At 51.3% G+C, this 21,961-nt stretch overlaps 1 protein-coding gene across 2 annotated transcripts in view; it reads left to right on the top strand.

The window, feature by feature from the left end:
• MTFR1 (mitochondrial fission regulator 1) overlaps nt 1–15,218 on the top strand; it is a 77,791-nt gene extending 62,573 nt beyond the window's left edge. For both annotated transcript variants that reach the window (XM_075353229.1, XM_075353230.1), the window contains exons 8-9: nt 6,876–7,044; nt 10,835–15,218. In XM_075353229.1, coding sequence (XP_075209344.1) covers nt 6,876–7,044; nt 10,835–10,900 — 235 coding nt within the window. In that variant the 3' untranslated portion in view covers nt 10,901–15,218. The remainder of the gene's footprint in view (nt 1–6,875; nt 7,045–10,834) is intronic.
• Nucleotides 15,219–21,961: the final 6,743 nt, after the last annotated feature.

The raw sequence follows: 21,961 nt of genomic DNA, 5'->3' as shown, positions 1-21,961 counted from the left end.
CTCTGTCCCCAGCATCAGCCTCTCTGTCCCCAGCATCAGCCTCTCTGTCCCCAGCATCAGCCTCTCTGTCCCCAGCATCAGCCTCTCTGTCCCCAGCATCAGCCTCTCTGTCCCCAGCATCAGCCTCTCTGTCCCCAGCATCAGCCTCTCTGTCCCCAGCATCAGCCTCTCTGTCCCCAGCATCAGCCTCTCTGTCCCCAGCATCAGCCTCTCTGTCCCCAGCATCAGCCTCTCTGTCCCCAGCATCAGCCTCTCTGTCCCCAGCATCAGCCTCTCTGTCCCCAGCATCAGCCTCTCTGTCCCCAGCATCAGCCTCTCTGTCCCCAGCATCAGCCTCTCTGTCCCCAGCATCAGCCTCTCTGTCCCCAGCATCAGCCTCTCTGTCCCCAGCATCAGCCTCTCTGTCCCCAGCATCAGCCTCTCTGTCCCCAGCATCAGCCTCTCTGTCCCCAGCATCAGCCTCTCTGTCCCCAGCATCAGCCTCTCTGTCCCCAGCATCAGCCTCTCTGTCCCCAGCATCAGCCTCTCTGTCCCCAGCATCAGCCTCTCTGTCCCCAGCATCAGCCTCTCTGTCCCCAGCATCAGCCTCTCTGTCCCCAGCATCAGCCTCTCTGTCCCCAGCATCAGCCTCTCTGTCCCCAGCATCAGCCTCTCTGTCCCCAGCATCAGCCTCTCTGTCCCCAGCATCAGCCTCTCTGTCCCCAGCATCAGCCTCTCTGTCCCCAGCATCAGCCTCTCTGTCCCCAGCATCAGCCTCTCTGTCCCCAGCATCAGCCTCTCTGTCCCCAGCATCAGCCTCTCTGTCCCCAGCATCAGCCTCTCTGTCCCCAGCATCAGCCTCTCTGTCCCCAGCATCAGCCTCTCTGTCCCCAGCATCAGCCTCTCTGTCCCCAGCATCAGCCTCTCTGTCCCCCGCATCAGCCTCTCTGTCCCCCGCATCAGCCTCTCTGTCCCCCGCATCAGCCTCTCTGTCCCCCGCATCAGCCTCTCTGTCCCCCGCATCAGCCTCTCTGTCCCCCGCATCAGCCTCTCTGTCCCCCGCATCAGCCTCTCTGTCCCCCGCATCAGCCTCTCTGTCCCCCGCATCAGCCTCTCTGTCCCCCGCATCAGCCTCTCTGTCCCCCGCATCAGCCTCTCTGTCCCCCGCATCAGCCTCTCTGTCCCCCGCATCAGCCTCTCTGTCCCCCGCATCAGCCTCTCTGTCCCCCGCATCAGCCTCTCTGTCCCCCGCATCAGCCTCTCTGTCCCCCGCATCAGCCTCTCTGTCCCCCGCATCAGCCTCTCTGTCCCCCGCATCAGCCTCTCTGTCCCCCGCATCAGCCTCTCTGTCCCCCGCATCAGCCTCTCTGTCCCCCGCATCAGCCTCTCTGTCCCCCGCATCAGCCTCTCTGTCCCCCGCATCAGCCTCTCTGTCCCCCGCATCAGCCTCTCTGTCCCCCGCATCAGCCTCTCTGTCCCCCGCATCAGCCTCTCTGTCCCCCGCATCAGCCTCTCTGTCCCCCGCATCAGCCTCTCTGTCCCCCGCATCAGCCTCTCTGTCCCCCGCATCAGCCTCTCTGTCCCCCGCATCAGCCTCTCTGTCCCCCGCATCAGCCTCTCTGTCCCCCGCATCAGCCTCTCTGTCCCCCGCATCAGCCTCTCTGTCCCCCGCATCAGCCTCTCTGTCCCCCGCATCAGCCTCTCTGTCCCCCGCATCAGCCTCTCTGTCCCCCGCATCAGCCTCTCTCTCATCCCAGCCTTCCCCAGGATCAGCCTCTCTCTCCTCCCAGCCTCCTCCAGCACGCCATGCTCCTCTGCCGACACTCACACACCCGATCGCATACACTCACGCACACACACATTGACGATATTGCACATACGCGCTCATACTCACAACATGCGGAGATACCACATGCTTCTGGCCATGTGATCCTCCGGCAGGTCCTGGAAGGTCACAACAGCACAGTATCGAGGCCGAGAAGCAAGCGATATCGCCGGATGCTGTGAGTGTGTGGATGCGATGTGATGTAAATGTGAGGTGTGTGTGAGAGTGAGTGTGAGCCGGTGTACACTGGTATTTATGATACACATCGGGTAACCAAGGGACCTTAGTTACCCGATGTTTATAATGGTTACCAGCGTTCACTGGCTCCGTGAAGATCCCAGCATCGCAAGGTTATGTCTGGCGCTGCTGGGATCGTGACGGAGCCGGTGTAGAAGCAAGCGATATCCCAGGATGTTGTGAGTGTGTGGATGTGATGTGTGAGGTGTGTGTGTGAGAGTGAGTGTGATCTGATGTGTGTGTGTGTGTGTGTACTCACTTGGGAGTCGGAGCTCCGTGTCAGTTGGGCCAGAGCGAGCGTGCATTGCGTGAGGGGGGCGGGGCCTGCAGAGAGCCGGGGCGAGAGGCCAATCCGTGTGGGGGGGCGGGGCCATGGCGAGCCCAGCGGCCAATCAGCTTTGTGTCACCGTAAGGACACAATTTTGGAGCATGACAGACAGACAGACTAAGGCCATTATATATATACTAGAAGGTGGCCCGATTCTACGCATCGGGTATTCTAGAATTTACGTATTGTGTAGTTCATGTATGATTTTTGTTATATATAGATGTTGTTGTGTGTAGTTACCAAGTGTTTGTGTAGGGGCTGTACATGTTCTGGGTGTTGTCTGGGTGTGACGGGGGGTGAGAGCGGTGTTGTATGTGTGTTGCGTGTGTTGCGTTGTTTGTGGAGTGCTGTGTGTCTGTAGCGTTGTGTGTGTGTTGCGCGGTTTGTGTGTGTGTGGTGTGTTTTGGGGGGAGGTATGTTTTGTGCAACGTGTGTGTTGTGCGGTATGTGCGTATATTTGTGTGTGCCGCGGTGTTTGTGTGTTGGGTGCTGTGTGTGCGCAGCGTTGTCTGTGTGTGTGGGTGTCTGTGTAGGGCAGTTGTTTGTGGTTCCCAGTGTGTGTGTGTGTGTGATGTGTGGTGTGTTATGCAGTGCGCGCGTGTGTGTGTGTGTGTGTGTGTGTGTGTGTGTGTTTTGGGGGGAGGTGCGCACTCCCAAACGTGCTCCATCCCCCATGCAGCGCACTCCCCATCGTGCTCCATCCCCCATGCAGCGCACTCCCCATCGTGCTCCATCCCCTATGCTGCGCACCCCCCATCGTGCTCCATCTCCCATGCTGCGCACTCCCAAACGTGCTCCATCCGCCATGCTGCGCACTCCCAAACGTGCTCCATCCGCCATGCTGCGCACTCCCAAACGTGCTCCATCCGCCATACTCCGCACTCCCCATCGTGCTCCATCCCCCATGCAGCGCACTCCCCATCGTGCTCCATCCCCTATGCTGCGCACCCCCTATCGTGCTCCATCTCCCATGCTGCGCACTCCCAAACGTGCTCCACCCGCCATGCTGCGCACTCCCAAACGTGTGCTCCATCCCCCATGCTGCTGTGAACTCCCGATCGTGCTCCATCCCCGATGCTGCGCACCCCCCCATCATGCTCCATCCCCGATGCTGCGCACCCCCCATCGTGCTCCATCCCCCATGCTGCACCAGCATCAGCCTCTCTGCCCCCAGCATCAGCTTCTCTGCCCCCAGCATAAGCCTCTCTCCTCCCAGCATCAGCCTCTCTCCTCTCAGCATCAGCCTCTCTCATCCTAGCATGAGCCTCTCTCCTCCCAGCATCAGCCTCTCCTCTCTGTCCCCAGCATCAGCCTCTCTCCTCCCAGCCTTCCCCAGCATCAGCCTCTCTCCTCCCAGCCTCCCTCCTCCCACCCTCCCCCAGCATCAGCCTCCCTCTCCCAGCCTCCCCCAGCATCAGCCTCCCCCAGCATCAGCTTCTCTTCTCTCAGCCTACCTCTCCCAGCCTCCCTCCTCCCAGCCTCCCTCAGCATCAGCCTCCCTCTCCCAGCCTCCCCAAGCATCAGCCTCCACCAGCATCAGCCTCTTTCCTTCCAGCCTCCTCCAGCATCAGCCTCCCTCTCCCAGCCTCCCCCAGCATCAGCCTCCGCCAGCATCAGCCTCTTTCCTTCCAGCCTCCTCCAGCATCATCCTCCCTCTCCCAGCCTTCCCCAGGATCAGCCTCTCTCCTCCCAGCCTCCGTCCTCCCAGCCTTCCCCAGCATCAGCTTTCCCCTCCCAGCCTCCCTCAGCATCAGCCTTCCCCAGCATCAGCCTCTCTCCTCCCAGCCTCCCTCAGCATCAGCCTCCCTCTCCCAGCCTCCCCAAGCATCAGCCTCCACCAGCATCAGCCTCTTTCCTTCCAGCCTCCTCCAGCATCAGCCTCCCTCTCCCAGCCTCCCCCAGCATCAGCCTCCGCCAGCATCAGCCTCTTTCCTTCCAGCCTCCTCCAGCATCAGCCTCCCTCTCCCAGCCTTCCCCAGGATCAGCCTCTCTCCTCCCAGCCTCCGTCCTCCCAGCCTTCCCCAGCATCAGCTTTCCCCTCCCAGCCTCCCTCAGCATCAGCCTTCCCCAGCATCAGCCTCTCTCCTCCCAGCCTCAGCCTCTCTCCTTCCAGCCTCCCCCAGCATCAGCCTCTCTCCTTCCAGCTTCCCTCAGCATCAGCCTCCCCTTCCCAGCCTTCCCGAGGATCAGCCTCTCTCCTCCCAGCCTCCTTCCTCCCAGCCTCCCTCAGCATCAGCCTTCCGCTCCCAGTCTCCCCCAGCATCAGCCTCCCCAAGCATCAGCCTCCACCAGCATCAGCCTCTCTCCTTCCAGCCTTCCCCAGCATCAGCCTCCCCTTCCCAGCCTTCCCCAGGTTCAGCCTCTCTCCTCCCAGCCTCCTTCCTCCCAGCCTCCTTCCTCCCAGCCTCCTTCCTCCCAGCCTCCCTCTCCCAGCCTCCCTCAGCATCAGCCTTCCGCTCCCAGTCTCCCCCAGCATCAGCCTCCCCAAGCATCAGCCTCCACCAGCATCAGCCTCTTTCCTTCCAGCCTCCCCCAGCATCAGCCTCACTCCTTCCAGCCTCCATCAGCATCAGCCTCCCGTTCCCAGCCTTCCCCAGGATCAGCCTCTCTCCTCCCAGCCTCCTTCCTCCCAGCCTCCCTCAGCATCAGCCTTCCCCTCCCAGTCTCCCCCAGCATCAGCCTCCCCCAGCATCAGCCTCCCCCAGCATCAGCCTCCCCCAGCATCAGCCTCCCCAAGCATCAGCCTCCACCAGCATCAGCCTCCCTCGTCCCAGCCTCCCCCAGCATCAGCCTCCCCCTCCCAGCCTCCCCCATCATCAGCCTCTCTCCTCCCAGCCTTCCCCATGATCAGCCTCTCTGCTCCCAGCCTCCTCCAGCACGCCGTGCTCCTCTGCCGACACTCACACACCCGATCGCATCCACTCACACACACCCGATCGCATCCACTCACACACACCCGTTCGCATCCACTCACACACACCCGTTCGCATCCACTCACACACACCCGATCGCATCCACTCACACACACCCGATCGCATCCACTCACACACACCCGATCGCATCCACTCACACACACCCGATCGCATCCACTCACACACACAGACACTGACGATATCGCACATACGCGCTGATACTCACAACATCCGGACATACCACATGCCTCTGGCCATGTGATCCTCCGTCAGGTCCTGGAAGATCACAACAGCACAGTATCGAGGCCGAGAAGCAAGCGATATCGCCGGATGCTGTGAGTATGTGGATGCGATGTGTGTGTGAGGTGTGTGTGAGGTGTGTGTGAGGTGTGTGTGAGGTGTGTGTGAGGTGTGTGTGAGGTGTGTGTGAGGTGTGTGTGAGGTGTGTGTGAGGTGTGTGTGAGGGTGAGTGCGATCTGATGTGTGTGTGTATGCGTGTGTGTGTGCTGTTATGTTTGTGCGTGTGGAAGTCCCGCCGCTGCAGGACCTTGATTTACTGGTAACTATGCAAGCATGGTTACCAGCGCAACACGTCCCCCGCTCGCACGGGAGCCAACACCAGCATACGGCGGCGGCGTACGCTGATGTGGGCTCCCGTTGGTGAGGGGGGAAATGGGGGGGGGGAGTACAGTACTCACCTGGGATTCGTGACTCCGTGACCGTGTCAGTTCGGGCAATGCGGGGGGGGGGGGGGGCCAGAGCTAACGTCTATTGCGTGAGGGGGGCGTGGCGTGGGCGAGTTGCCAATGCCTGCAGGGTGCCGGGGCGAGAGGCCAATCTGTGGGGGGGGCAGAGCCTGGGCGAGCGGCTGGCCAATCCGTGTGGGGGCGCAGCCGGGGCGAGAGGCCAATCCGTGTGGGGGGGCGGGGCCATGGCGAACCCAGCGGCCAATCAGCTTTGTGTCACCGTAAGGACATGTCACGGTGACACAATTTTGGAGCATGACAGACAGACAGACAGAATAAGGCAATTATATATATAGATAGATAAAAAATTATATATATAATATATATATATTTTTTTGTTGACTGGCTGCAGCAGTGACATCACAAACTGCAGCGCATGACTGCTGCAGTCATTTACAAGACCCAGTGGTTATATTTAGGCAGCGCGAGACCGCTGCCCCCAGCGACCGACTGCAGCAGTCACATGTACCATAGTTGTGAATTCACCGCTGCAGTCTGTCAGCAAGTATCAGAGGCAGCGGTGGAACACCAGAGGGTGAGTAACCCTGAATTTTCTCATCTTTGCCCAGATCCAGCCTGTGGCAATAAAATATCCTTTAAGTCAATGTAAGTATAGAGTGTTACTTTCAATGGATGCATTGGATCTTTGAATATGAGCTGGAACCAGCTTTGGTTAAGAAAGATCTTGATCTTTTGCCTCTTCCCTCTCATAAAGGGCTGAATTTAATAGGAATGAGGCAGACTTCCGCCTATGTTTTCTAGCTTTCTTTAGTTGTTTTTGCATTGTAAAAGCCACATTTGTCTCTTCAGTTAGAACTCTTATTATCCTGCATTTTATATTCTTACAGGACTGAGGAGCCTAAACCCAGTGACCCGGCTGATCCTGCCACTCTTATAGCAGAAGCTTTAAAAAAGAAGTTTGCTTACAGATATAGAAGTGACAGTCATGGGGAATCGGACAAAAAAAGTCTGCCGGAAGTGGACCGCAAGAAGGTTACAGTTACAGAAACGCCACTGGTATGTGAAGAGCTGATAACTATATGATTGATGCTGTGATCACTTTGTTAGAGATTTCCCCTACATTAAAAGTTATCAATAGGTTTATGGTGGGTAAAAATCCTCTACTCTCCTGTCATATGGGCACCGCTACTCCGCACTCTCTACTCCATCAACATCTTATAGGGGTGTCTCGTGACCACTGCAGTCAGTCAGCAGCTGCTGATCAACTGAAGTCTTCACATTTTGTCTGAATAGGCCTACGTATATTGGTGGGTGCAAAAGTTAGAAACGTGGGGGCAGATTTATAGATACTGATTTCAACACCGCGCAAACTGTACCCTATTTTACAGAGAACCTTTCAGCAGGATTTAGAAGTATAATAGAAAGGCATGGCCATAATGGCACTGCTATACTGATTAAACCAATATCTTTGGTGAAGGAATCTGATCTCTAATTGTTGTTTAATCAGCTTCAAACGTTTTCTTCTAATAGCTCTGTGCGTTGGGGCGGGACTGAGGTTTGGGTGGTCTTTTGCTTCTCTGCCCATCCGCCTACCTCCTGTGTCTTACAGCTCACTGATTATTCAGTAACCTGCCTTTTTGAAATTTCTCACCACCGCCATTATTGGGGCGGGCGGCGCATGCGCAGTGTGAATCCACAGCTAGCCTACAGATCTTCAATAAAATGGTGCCTGAAGCTGTGCACGCATAGATAAACATTTTAGGCTTATTGAAGACGTCATTGAGATGAAATCTCATTCTGCGCATGCATCGCCCCTGGCACAATCTTAAGGAAGGCTTGAAGACTGGCCGTGGATTCGCACTGCTCATGCATTGCCCACCCCAATAATGGCGGCATGGTGAAATTTCAAAAAGGAGGTAGGTTACTGAGTAATCATGGGCCTGCCATAAACATAGGAGATGAGCAAAGAAGCAAAAGTGGACTTTACCCCTAGTCCTGCCCCGTGCACAGAGCTGTCATTAGAAGAAAACCTCAGAGGCTGATAAACCAACAACCAGAGATCGAATTCCTTCACCAAAGGGATCAATTTAATCCGGCGTTGCCCAAACACCAGCACTTACAGCCCCAAATGGCCATATTTTCAGTATTCTCTTAGCATTGAACAGATGATGCAGTCATTATCAAGGCATCACCTGTGCAATACTAAGGAAATCCTGAAAACATGACCTGTCGGGGGCCGTGAGGACTAGAGTTTAGGAACCACTGGTTTAATTAGTATGGCCATGCCTTTCCTTTATATTGCTAAATCCTGATAAGTGCTGTTTACGTTTAATTCACTTATTATTTTGCCAGAAATATGCGCCATACTTCTGATGTATCTTTTTGGCTAAGTATTACATGTTAAGCCATCATTAACAGTGTCATAGCTCTCTGGTGAAGCCATTTTTTCATTATCCGGGGAAAAAATTGTCTAAATGGGTGATGGATATGGGGCAATCCATGAAAGATATCGTATTTTTCGCTTTATAAGACGCACCTGATTATAAGACGCACCCCCAAATTTGGTGAAGGAATAGAGAATTTTTTAATAAATGGGGTCCGTCTTATAATGCCAGTGTCCGTCTAACAAATAATATAGGGTATATGTCCCTCATAGCCCCCTCATCCTAAAATTAGCCCCCTTAATTTGGATATGGCCACCTTATATTGAACACGTCCCCCAGTGATGCCACATTTCCCCTATGGCAGGCAGACAGGCCCACTGTGGCAGGGCAGACAGGCCCACTGTGGCAGGCAGACAGGCCCACTGTGGCAGGGCAGACAGGCCCACTGTGGCAGGGCAGACAGGCCCACTGTGGCAGGGCAGACAGGCCCACTGTGGCAGGGCAGACAGGCCCACTGTGGCAGGGCAGACAGGCCCACTGTGGCAGGGCAGACAGGCCCACTGTGGCAGGGCAGACAGGCCCACTGTGGCAGGCAGACAGGCCCACTGTGGCAGGGCAGACAGGCCCACTGTGGCAGGCAGACAGGCCCACTGTGGCAGGGCAGACAGGCCCACTGTGGCAGGGCAGACAGGCCCACTGTGGCAGGGCAGACAGGCCCACTGTGGCAGGGCAGACAGGCCCACTGTGGCAGGGCAGACAGGCCCACTGTGGCAGGGCAGACAGGCCCACTGTGGCAGGGCAGACAGGCCCACTGTGGCAGGGCAGACAGGCCCACTGTGGCAGGGCAGACAGGCCCACTGTGGCAGGGCAGACAGGCCCACTGTGGCAGGGCAGACAGGCCCACTGTGGCAGGGCAGACAGGCCCACTGTGGCAGGGCAGACAGGCCCACTGTGGCAGGGCAGACAGGCCCACTGTGGCAGGGCAGACAGGCCCACTGTGGCAGGGCAGACAGGCCCACTGTGGCAGGGCAGACAGGCCCACTGTGGCAGGGCAGACAGGCCCACTGTGGCAGGGCAGACAGGCCCACTGTGGCAGGGCAGACAGGCCCACTGTGGCAGGGCAGACAGGCCCACTGTGGCAGGGCAGACAGGCCCACTGTGGCAGGGCAGACAGGCCCACTGTGGCAGGGCAGACAGGCCCACTGTGGCAGGGCAGACAGGCCCACTGTGGCAGGGCAGACAGGCCCACTGTGGCAGGGCAGACAGGCCCACTGTGGCAGGGCAGACAGGCCCACTGTGGCAGGGCAGACAGGCCCACTGTGGCAGGGCAGACAGGCCCACTGTGGCAGGGCAGACAGGCCCACTGTGGCAGGGCAGACATCACCCTCTGTTACATATCGCCCCTATGTTGCTGCTTTTAGTAAAATAAACTCTTTACCTTCTGCAGCGCTGTCCTGTCTGGTGTCTCCCTCCTCGGGGTTGAGCTCCTCCAGTGTCTCCTGCACTTCCTACTTCCTGGTTCTAGTGCAGGTCATGTGATCGGGACAGCAGAGAGATATCTCTGCCTGCCTAATCACAGCAGCAGGAGGGTGACCAGGCAGACGCTGGAGGAGGTGAGTAAAGAGTTTATTATTTTACTATGGGCAGCAGCACGGGAGGCTATAGCTAACACAAGGGGAGGGGGATCCTGTGCGATCAAAGGTAAGCACAGGCAGATATAATATGTGCAGCTCCCCCAGCCCATCAGCGAGATGCAGTTTCAGCACCACGCTTCTGATGGACAGCGGCTGTGCATATTATATGAGCGGGAGCAGGAGATCAAACGCTGCCGCTCCCAGCTCTCCCTGCCCCCCAGCAGCTCCCAGCACCGCTCCAGAGCTGCCCGCACCTCCACTGGACTGTGTGTGTGTGTGTGTGTGTGTGTGTGTGTGTGTGTGTGTGTGTGTGTGTGTGTGTGTGTGTGTGTGTGTGTGTGTGTGTGTGTGTGTGTGTGTATATATATATATATATATATATATATATATATATATATATATATAAACCCCCCCCCCCCGTATGTTCGGATTATAAGACGCACCCCCTACTTTCCCTCAAAATTTGGGGGAACAAAAGTGCGTCTTATAAAGCGAAACATACGGTAGTTTTGTGACAGATTTCATTACTGTTATGTCATCACACTTGTTAAATTTGTGTATGCCTTATGTATTCTCCGTCAATATTCTGAACCAAAATATTTCTAGAGATGCTTATTTACATGAATTTTTCAAAAGATGTTGGTAGCAGTCCATCCAATCCACACAGGCAAAAAAATAAAACCATAGATGTCGATACATTAAGTTATGTGTAATAATGCGAAATGTCGAGGAAACCGTGTTGAACACATGAGGAAAGAGCGGTGCAAATAGCCTTGGGAAGTCATCACAACCGCTGAAATCTCATTTCATTTTTATTTTTCTCCCCAGTTTGGACCTCACATGCTCAAATCAACAGGGAAAATGAAGAGCCTTATCACGTCTTCAAATTCATGACAAAGCCGCCTTGAGGGTCTGCTTCTTACAAATGGCTGCTTGTAAACAGGGCTGTCAGTATTTACAATGGACCGGCCATGCATCATTCCCATGAGGGAACCTGGGGACTGCTCCCCATCTGGTGTAACACTAAGTCTTGCCATACAGAATTGTTTTACATAGTAACTAAGTAATGATAAATGCTAGTGATATATATTTATAAAGTTTTTGGTACTGTAGTTTGTGTAGAGTTATACTGTATGCTGGTACAGGCAATATGGCCTAAGGCACTTTATGTTTATGCTAATAGAGGGATCTGTCAAAGAAAGCCACATGGGAGATACAGCCGTTCATCGGTGTCATTGGTTTCCCAGATTTTATTTTTTTTGTCAGATTTCCAGTAGCAGAAATCTGAGTAGTGGTAATTGGGTATAAGTGTTCCGTACAACCCGTCCATTTGGGAAATCCACAGTGACTTGTGATCAGACTTCAAAAAACGTGTTTGTTTTTTTTCCCCACATGTGACGTGATATTAGGTCCCGTTTCCATATATTTGGACATCCCGGTTCTTATTTTTTTTTTGTCTAGTTATATTTTCTTCTCCAAATTGGTACAGAAATACTGGATTGCCAGCATCTTCGGGAGTTACGGATGTAGGAAATTATTTTCTAGGGAATCACTCGTAAGTTAACATTCTCCTGCTTAGGTTTTTGAACCATATAAACAAAAGGTGGCTGAAATTTTCCGAATATTGGATTCAATAGGAGAGGAAGTCGGGTATATGCCACGCCAACACCACGGAATCAGATATTAATACAATTGCTTTATTGTTGGTACAGGTCCACATGTTTCAGAGACATCAGTCTCTTCATCAGGACATCAAAGGAACAGTATCTGTTCCTTTGATATCCTGATACTGTTACTTTATACTGTTATACTTTATACTGTTCCTTTGATGTCCTGATGAAGGAGACTGATGTCTCTGAAACGCATCGACCTGTACAAACAATAAAGGAATTATATTAATATTGGATTCTGTGGTGTTAGCGCAACATATACCCGATTTTATCTCCTAATGAATCTACATCTCACACCTCGGGGCTGCGGCTGATACCATCACCGCACGTGCATATAGTAGGGGTTGTGACTATCCTAACCTGAATAGGTAAGTGCGCCTATTTTTTTTTTTTTTTTATCTATTAATTCCTGTACCGGGTAAGACCCTATGGTGCGTCTCTGTTCCACAGTATTATACCCTATTTACAAATAATGACTTGTCCCGTTTTAGGAGTATTGTTACCCCCCTCTCCACAGAGCCTGCACCCACATCACTCGTGGTGTTTCATGGGTATCCGCTTTCTTACAGATCTCATCTCTGTTACATTGTTTTAAATGCTTGACCACAGTATTATTCTACTGGCAAAGAGACTGAGATTTATAGAAATCTCATTCACCTTGTGCTTTCTTTTACGCTGTGGAAATTGACTTATGCATTTTTGCAGCATGTAAATTTCTCTTGCGGTAAGAGTTTTATTTGTGGAATTTCTCCCTAGGACTGAATGAGATAAAATCTGCAGCTGGAGACCTATATGCATTTTTATTGCAATTCCACAGCAGAACCACAATAAAAACACAAAAGCAAAGTATCAAAAACAAAAGCAGTTTTATTTAAAACTGAACAAATTGAGACAAAAAGCTGAACAAAATGCTGTAAAAACCCAATTGAAAAAAGTTAACTTAGCTAGTTAGTGCAGAAAAAATACTCATGGTGGGAGCCTAGCCTTGTAGTTCATCCACACAAGCAAATCACAAGCAATCCTTGGTTCTTACACCACACAGGTAACTTGGCGAAGGAAGAAGCAGCTGCTGGATTGTTGTGGATGTCTCTGTAGGATTTAGGTTGTTTGTGTAGAGCGAAAAAAATTATGGTTCCTCATGTAACGACCGCCGCAGATTAGAGTTTAGCAAGTACCTAACTATTCGTACTCGCTATACTCCTAACGAGTACTGTCTACTACTCGTGTACTACTACTACCCCGAATAGCGTGTGCAATGCAAGTCAATGGGGAATACGTGCAATGTAACGAGTTACCCGAATTCCGCGCTATTCGCAACTCTCACGAATAGTACAGCATTCGGGTTACTCGTTACTTTGTGTGTTTTTCCCCATTGACTTGCATTGCACACGCTATTCGCAACAAACACATGAGTATTAGACAGTACTCTGTATGAGTATAGAATACGAATAGTTAGGTATTCGCTCAACTCTACCGCAGATATAATTTCCTTCCATATCTTTGAGAGCCAGAAGAGTTCACGATAATCCTTCTCAATTGCAGTTTACGTCACACTCTGCTTTCAGTTGAACACGTAGATGTTGAGTAACGTTTTGATCAGTCCTCTGTTTTAAAGACTTATTTTATAGTGAGGCCATGTAGAAAGTAATAATTGTAATGAAATATTGGGGGTGGGCTGCGCCAATTGTTCATGCCAGGTGCTCATGCCAATAGAAAATACTATAGGGAGAACCAGTGGCTGTGCCATGTCTTGCCATATTGCTACATTGGAGAATCTTTTTTTTTTTTTTTTTTTATATAGGAAGTCTGTTATAGCTTGCAGGGGCATCTAATGGATTTACGCTGAGCGTTTTAGCAGTCAGATATTAGATAATGAGCCGAAGGTCATTAGTATATTGCATTGGATGCCATACGCTTATCTTACCCTGGCCTATAATCAACATACACTGTTTTCATTTTTGTCATTTGTTCAGAATGCAGCATGGTGTCAGTCTGGCAAGTTCTCCCTAGATTTCTTCAGGGGACACTTGTTTTAAATGTTACAAAATAAAAGTCATAAAACATTCTAAAATTTAAAATTTATGGCTTTTTTTAAACAGTGAAAACGTAATGTGTGAGGGAGGCCGTGTACAAGAGATTTCCAACGCTCTTGGTGTGTGTATATACAGGAGTGTTCGTGGAAGTGTTTGTTATAATGAAGGATTTCGTATGTTTAGCAATGTATTGGGGCAGTATAGAGCATCGTGTGATGATGATGGGTGGTACCTGGAAGCCCCTATGCTTGTAGCCACAGTGCCTTAATTCTGCCCTGAAGTCATGCCAAGAATAAAAAAGTAGAATCATAGAAGTCCTGTCCAATTCATCATTTGAAGGTTTTTAAGTCGCTTTTTTTATTGGGGGGGGGGGATTGTTAGTGGTATTAGTTCAAATTCTTCAAAATGGTGTTTGTGGTCTGAGTTTTTATGCACAAAGTCAAAGAATGTCTTTAATCTTTTTGTGCAGTTTTTGGTTTTGTTTTTTTTTTACTCCCAAGTCACACGTTTTGCAAAACGGCTGAAAAATTGCCCAAAATATTTAGCGGACATAAAATCAATCAAGGGGAATTTCAGTACATTTTTGACTAATTTTGCAAGTTTTAAAAAAGTCTCAAATGATGAATCAGGTGCAAAAAATATGTAAACTCTAAACTGCCCAAAATGGCCACATTATTTTAACAAAGATGCAAAAAGAAAAATGAATGATGCAAAACATTAAAAATTTTACCAAGAAAAGACACATTCAATAATTAATGTGGCCCATAGTTTCTTTTTTTTTTTCTATAGAACGTTATGTAAAACTAACTGGACAGCCCACTTAATGGGAACTCAATGTACAGAGAAGTTAATCCATGTTCTCTATGATTTCAGACCATGGACAGGCAGATTACAATTTTTCCCCATGATCTCTGCATTTTTTTCTTTTTAAGTGAACGAAAAAGTGTTAGTGACCCTTAAAAGTTCCGAATGTTTCGAAATCTTATATTACTCAGCTTTATGTCTTGAAGCACTTACAATTATTGATGAGTAAGCACTCCCATGCTCGGGTGCTCAGTACTCGTAACCAGTAGTTGGGCGCTTGGATGGGGCTCGACTCGTATACAAAGTATAATGAAGACAATGGGAAACGCTAGCATTTTTAGCGTTTCCCATTGACTTCCATTATACTTAGTACATGAGCCGAGCGTCCAACTGTTCATTACAAGCACCGAGCATGGCAGTGCTCGCTCATCACTACTTACAATCTATAGTTTTCTTTGGCAGCCCTTACACCGTTCAATGATTTAAGTTTTTATAGTTGAACTGATTTTTCCATTAGATCAAAAAGAAAACTGGAAACCTTCTTGTATATTTTAAGGTTTGAGCTGTTAAATATTTTATTGTATGTTGCGTTTTCTATTGATCTTTTGATTTGAACTTAAATATTGATAATAAACACTAAAGACGCATACATTATATGTGCAGGTCAACCGTGTATGCCGATAAAATAAAACAATGGCTCCTTTACCCAGTCTCTTCTGTTTATTTCAGATAAGGCTTACATATGAGAATGTTCTTTCACATTTAGTAATTTGATACCAAATCACCGCATTTCACCTTCGGCCTGGGACAGCTCATAGAGTCCCACGGCTTTCAGTATCATCTCTATGCCGATGACACACAGATCTACCTCTCTGGACCTAACATTACCTCTCTACTAACCAAAATTCCACAATGTCTGTCTGCTATATCATCCTTCTCTGCGCGATTCCTAATACATAACATGGACAAAACAGAGTTCATTGTCTTTCCTCCTCCTCACTCATCTCCTCCAACAAGCCTTTCCATAAAACTTGATGGTTGCTCACTCTCCCCAGTCTCACAAGCTCGTTGCCTTGGAGTAACTCTCGACTCTGCTCTATCCTTCAAGCCACACATCCAAGCCCTCTTCACCTCATGCAGACTACAACTCAAAAATATCTCCCGGATCTGTGCTTTCCTTAACCAAGAATCAGCAAAAACCTTAGTGCATGTCCTCCATCTCCCGCCTCAACTACTGCAACCTCCTGCTCTCTGGCCTCCCTTCCAACACTCTTGCACCCCTCCAATCTATCCTAAACTCTGCGGCCCGCTTAATCCACCTCTCCCCCCGCTATTCCCCAGCCTGGCCACTCTGCCAATCCCTTCACTGGCTTCCCATCGCCCAATGACTCCAGTTCAAAACATTAACCATGACATACAAAGCCATCCACATCCTCCTTACATCTGTGACCTAGTCTCCCGGTACCTACCTGCACGCAACATCAGATCCTCACAAGATCTCCTTCTCTACTCCTCTCATCTCCTGTTCCTACAATGGCGTACAAGATTTCTCCCGTGCCTCCCCCATAATCTGGAACGCTCTACCTCAGTATATCAGACTCTCCCCTACTGTGGAAAGCTTCAAGTGGAACCTCAAGACCCCCCTCTTCCAACAAGCCTACAACCTACAATAGCCCTCAGTCCAGTACACCACTGCGCAACCAGCTCTGTCCTCAACTATTGTACCATCACCCATTCCCTGTAGACTGTGAGCCCTCGTGGGCAGGGTCCTCTCTCCTCCTATACCATTCTGATTTGTACTGTTAATGATTGTTGTACGTATACCCTCTTTCTTTGTCGCTCCATTGGGAGACCCAGACAATTGGGTGTATAGCTTCTGCCTCCGGAGGCCACACAAAGTATTACACTTTAAAAAGTGTAACCCCTCCCCTCTGCTATACACCCTCCCGTGCATCACGGGCTCATCAGTTTTTATGCTTTGTGTTGAAGGAGGCTGACACTCACACAATGCTCCACATTTTAGTCAGTAGCAGCTGCTGATTATATCGGATGGAAGAAAGGAGGGCCCTAACAGGGCCCCCGGCATGCTCCCTTCTCACCCCACTAAGTCGGCGGTGTTGTTAAGGTTGAGGTACCCATTGCGGGTACACAGGCCGGAGCCACATGCCTTTTTCCTTCCCCATCCCTTAGGGGCTCTGGGGAAGTGGGATCCTATCCGGTCATCCAGACACTGGGACCGGCCTCCCTCCGCAGCCCCTGTGGGATTCTGCCGGACAGGAGACGGAGTATCATCAGGGACAGGGCCCTGCATCTACAGGTACTCTGTGTCCCCTTGGGGACGGTGCATAGAGCACCTTGACCTCAGACGCTGCAGCGACTGCGGTGATTGGTATGACGCCGGGACGACCGCGCCTGCTTGCCGGCCGCGGTTTTTAACTTTAGTCCCCGGCTTTTGCGGCCTGGTGCCTTTCACTCCCGCCCCGGCCCTGCCAGTCAGGGGGAAGAGCGGGACGGTTCGTCTAACGCCGACAGTGAGAGCTGGAGCACACTTGGCTGTCCTCCGCCCCCCTCACTAAGCACTCTACGGCACAGATCCCCGCACAGGTACTCAGTGTCCCCTTGGGGACGGTGCATGGAGCACCTTGGCCTCAGATTTGGCAGCGACTGCGGGGTTGGTACGGGACTACCGCGCCTGCCTGCCGGCCGCGGTGTTTAACTTTAGCCCCCGGCTTTTGCGGCCTAGTGCCTTAAACTCCCGCCCCCGGACCTGCCAGTCAGGGGGAAGGGCGGGACGGTCGGGCTGACGCCGACAGTGAGGGCTGGAGCACACTGGGCTGTCCTCCGCCCCCCTCACTAATCACTCTACGACACTGATCCCCGCAAGGTACTCAGTGTCCCCTTGGGGACGGTGCAGGGAGCACCTTAGCCTCAGACTTGGCAGCGCCTGCGGGGTTAGTACAGACTACCGCGCCGACCGCGCCTGCTTGCCGGCCGCGGTTTTTAACTCTAGCCCCCGGCTTTTGCGGCCTAGCGCCGTAAACTCCCGCCCCCGGCCCTGCCAGTCAGGGGGAAGGGCGGGACGGTCAGATTGAGGCCGACAGTGAGGGCTGGAGCACACTCGGCTGTCCTCCGCCCCCCTCACGTTTCACTCGGGGCACCAGATTCCCGCACTTTTGGGGTTACGCCCACGGCTCCCCCCTCCACTGTAAACGCCGACAGCCATGTTTTTAAGCAGCACACACTGCTTGAGCGGTCGGTACGCCAGGGGGCTTCTTCTCGGTGCTGGGACCCCTAGAGTGCTGAACTGTATATATACAGTTAGGTCCAGAAATATTTGGACAATGACACAAGTTTTGTTATTTTAGCTGTTTACAAAAACATGTTCAGAAATACAATTATATATATAATATGGGCTGAAAGTGCACACTCCCAGCTGCAATATGAGAGTTTTCACATCCAAATCGGAGAAAGGGTTTAGGAATCATAGCTCTGTAACGCATAGCCTCCTCTTTTTCAAGGGACCAAAAGTAATTGGACAAGGGACTCTAAGGGCTGCAATTAACTCTGAAGGCGTCTCCCTCGTTAACCTGTAATCAATGAAGTAGTTAAAAGGTCTGGGGTTGATTACAGGTGTGTGGTTTTGCATTTGGAAGCTGTTGCTGTGACCAGACAACATGCGGTCTAAGGAACTCTCAATTGAGGTGAAGCAAAACATCCTGAGGCTGAAAAAAAAGAAAAAATCCATCAGAGAGATAGCAGACATGCTTGGAGTAGCAAAATCAACAGTCGGGTACATTCTGAGAAAAAAGGAATTGACTGGTGAGCTTGGGAACTCAAAAAGGCCTGGGCATCCACGGATGACAACAGTGGTGGATGATCGCCGCATACTTTCTTTGGTGAAGAAGAACCCGTTCACAACATCAACTGAAGTCCAGAACACTCTCAGAGACAGATACACCTACTTCACTAAGTCAACAGTAAAGAGAAGACTCCATGAAAGTAAATACAAAGGGTTCACATCTAGATGCAAACCATTCATCAATTCCAAAAATAGACAGGCCAGAGTTAAATTTGCTGAAAAACACCTCATGAAGCCAGCTCAGTTCTGGAAAAGTATTCTATGGACAGATGAGACAAAGATCAACCTGTACCAGAATGATGGAAAGAAAAAAATTTGGAGAAGAAAGGGAACGGCACATGATCCAAGGCACACCACATCCTCTGTAAAACATGGTGGAGGCAACGTGATGGCATGGGCATGCATGGCTTTCAATGGCACTGGGTCACTTGTGTTTATTGATGACATAACAGCAGACAAGAGTAGCCGGATGAATTCTGAAGTGTACCGGGATATACTTTCAGCCCAGATTCAGCCAAATGCCGCAAAGTTGATGGGACGGTGCTTCATAGTACAGATGGACAATGACCCCAAGCATACAGCCAAAGCTACCCAGGAGTTCATGAGTGCAAAAAAGTGGAACATTCTGCAATGGCCAAGTCAATCACCAGATCTTAACCCAATTGAGCATGCATTTCACTTGCTCAAATCCAGACTTAAGACGGAAAGACCCACAAACAAACAAGACCTGAAGGCTGCGGCTGTAAAGGCCTGGCAAAGCATTAAGAAGGAGGAAACCCAGAGTTTGGTGATGTCCATGGGTTCCAGACTTAAGGCAGTGATTGCCTCCAAAGGATTCGCAACAAAATATTGAAAATAAAAATATTTAGTTTGTGTTTGGTTTATTTGTCCAATTACTTTTGACCTCCTAAAATGTGGAGTGTTTGTAAAGAAATGTGTACAATTCCTACAATTTCTATCAGATATTTTTGTTCAAACCTTCAAATTAAACGTTACAATCTGCACTTGAATTCTGTTGTAGAGATTTCATTTCAAATCCAATGTGGTGGCATGCAGAGCCCAACTCGCGAAAATTGTGTCACTGTCCAAATATTTCTGGACCTAACTGTATATATATATATATATATATATATATATATATATATATATAATGTTTGTATGCATTTTCACAGTTCGTCTGTACATATGTATCCCTCAGTGATCACTGTGAGCATTGCTCGGGCCATGTGGCACTCGCTCAGCCGGAGCCGGGGGCACTGGTTGAGCTCCGCCGGCGTCCCCTGTCCAGGCGGCAGGGACAGAGTTGCAGCTTTTGCTGAGAAACTCTGAGTCATTTACACTATCCATGGCTCAGGCTATGGACAAATGGTCTGCTAAGATACTAGGAGCTTGCAGTCCAGACCGGCCCCTTACACAGGCCCCGGGCACTGTGGGATCGCCCCCAGGCCTCTCTCGGTCTGCGACGAAGCGTGCTCCTGGGGTGGCCTCTAGTTATTACGTGGTGGACTCCGGCACGAACCGCAGTCCCAGACCGGCTAAGCGGCCTTGCTTAGAATCTTCCCCGACTTCATCAAGGGTCTCAGCTTGAGGACTCTATAGAGGACGAGGCGGAGGTCGCAACCCAGGACTCTGTCCGGACGTGGCTCTCAAGGCTTCAGAGATGCTGTCCAGAAGCACAGGGCTTTCCCGGACAAGCTTTCTTACTAAACGCCTTATAACACACGTTGTCCCTTCCCCTCTGACGTTGTTAAGGGTTGGGCTCAGTGTCCCAAGGTGCCCCTCCAGGCTCTTGACTGGCGGCTAGATCAGTAGTAGCAGTGGCTGACGGTTCAACGCTCAAGAATGCCACGGACAGGCAGAGCTCCTAATGAGATCCATCTATGAAGCCATAGGCGCGTCCGTTGCCCCAGCCTTTGCAGCAGTGTGGGCACTCCAGGCTATCTCAGCTGCTCGGTCTGAGATTAATGCGGTCATACTCTGCTCCGCAATTAGCGTCTTTGACGTCTCAGGCGTCGGTATTTTCATCCTCCGCCGTGCATGCTGTCCTGGACTCGGCTAGCCGTACAGCGGTAGCATCCGCCACTCCGGTGGCAGTCCGCAGGGCCATGTGGCTACGCGAATGGAAGGCAGATTCTGCTTCCAAGAAGCTATTGTCCGGTTTGCTTTTTTCTGGCGACCGATTGTTTGGCGAACAATTGGATGAAACGATTGAGCAGTCCAAGGGAAAGGACTCGTGCTTACCCAGCCCAAACCAAAGAGACCTCAGCACCCTCAGCTAGGTCCCAACCCTCATCGTCCAACAGGCCACAGAAGAGCCAGAGAACCTCTTCTGCATGGCGGTCCAAGTCAGGGGAGCGGTCCCCACATGTCCAAGACCGATGGATGAGACATTCTGTCTTACGGTTACACGATAGAGCTCAGTTCTCGTCCTCCGACTCGTTTCTTCCGAGCATCTCCGCCCCCCGAGCGAGCCGATGCACGCTTTCAGGCGGTGAACACTCCGACGGCAGGAGGAGTTGCGATCCCCGTTCCCCTTCAAGAACGTAGTCGCGGTTTTTACTCCAGCTTGTTCGTGGTACCAAGATAGGACGGATCACTCCGCCCCGTTCTGGACTTCACACTGCTCAACAGACAGAGAACCTGCCGGTTCCGGATGGAATCTCTCCGCTTTGTCATCGCCTCGATGGCCCAAGGAGACTTCCTAGCATCAATCGACATCAGGGATGCTTATCTCCATGTGCCGATTGCACCAGAGCATCAACACTTCCTGCGTTTCGCCATCAGGTCGAGTCTTCACCAAAGTCATGGCAACAGTGGTGCCGGCCCTACACTCTCATGCCTCGTGTTGGAGTTTCATACTCTCTCAGCAATAGTGAAGCTTCCGCTGCATAAACAGCGCTCACTACAGACAGGGGTGCACTCTCTCCTTCGGACCCAGTCACACCCCTTAAGGCGCCTCACACACTTCCTAAGGAAGATGGTGGCAGCAATGGAGGCAGTTTCCTTGCGCAGATTCGTCTGCGTCCGCTTCTATCGGACTCCGCAATGGGACAGGAGGTCGACGTCCCTAAACAAGAACGCCTCTATTTCCCTTGCAAATCTTTCCGGCACCAGCCGGCGCTGTGGTCACGACGGACGCGAGTCTGTCAGGGTGGGGAGCGGTCTTCCTCCGCCACAGGACTCAGGGAACCTGGACTCCGACAGAGTCTTCCCTTCAGATCAATGTTCTGGAGATAAGGGCAGTGTCTCTAGCCCTAAAGGCGTTCCAGCGGTGGCTGGAAGGCAGGCAGATCCGAATTGAGTCGGACAACGCCACGGCGGTTGCGTACATCAACCACCAGGGCGGCACACGCAGTCGTCAAGCCTTCCGAGAAGTTCGGCGGACTCTGCTGTAGGCGGAAGCCACAGCCTCCGCCACCTCCGCAGTTCACATCCCGGGCGTAGAAAACTGAGAAGCAGATTTCTCAGTCGCCAGGGCATGGAAGCAGGGGAATGGTCTCTTCACCCGGACGTGTTTCTAGAGATCTGTTGCCGCTGGGGAACACCGGACGTCGATCTAATGGCGTCTCGGCACAACAACAAAGTCCCG

Source organism: Anomaloglossus baeobatrachus, chromosome 6, assembly GCF_048569485.1.
Source record: "Anomaloglossus baeobatrachus isolate aAnoBae1 chromosome 6, aAnoBae1.hap1, whole genome shotgun sequence".
NCBI lineage: Eukaryota > Metazoa > Chordata > Amphibia > Anura > Aromobatidae > Anomaloglossus > Anomaloglossus baeobatrachus.
This window is presented reverse-complemented; position numbering and strand designations above follow the sequence as displayed.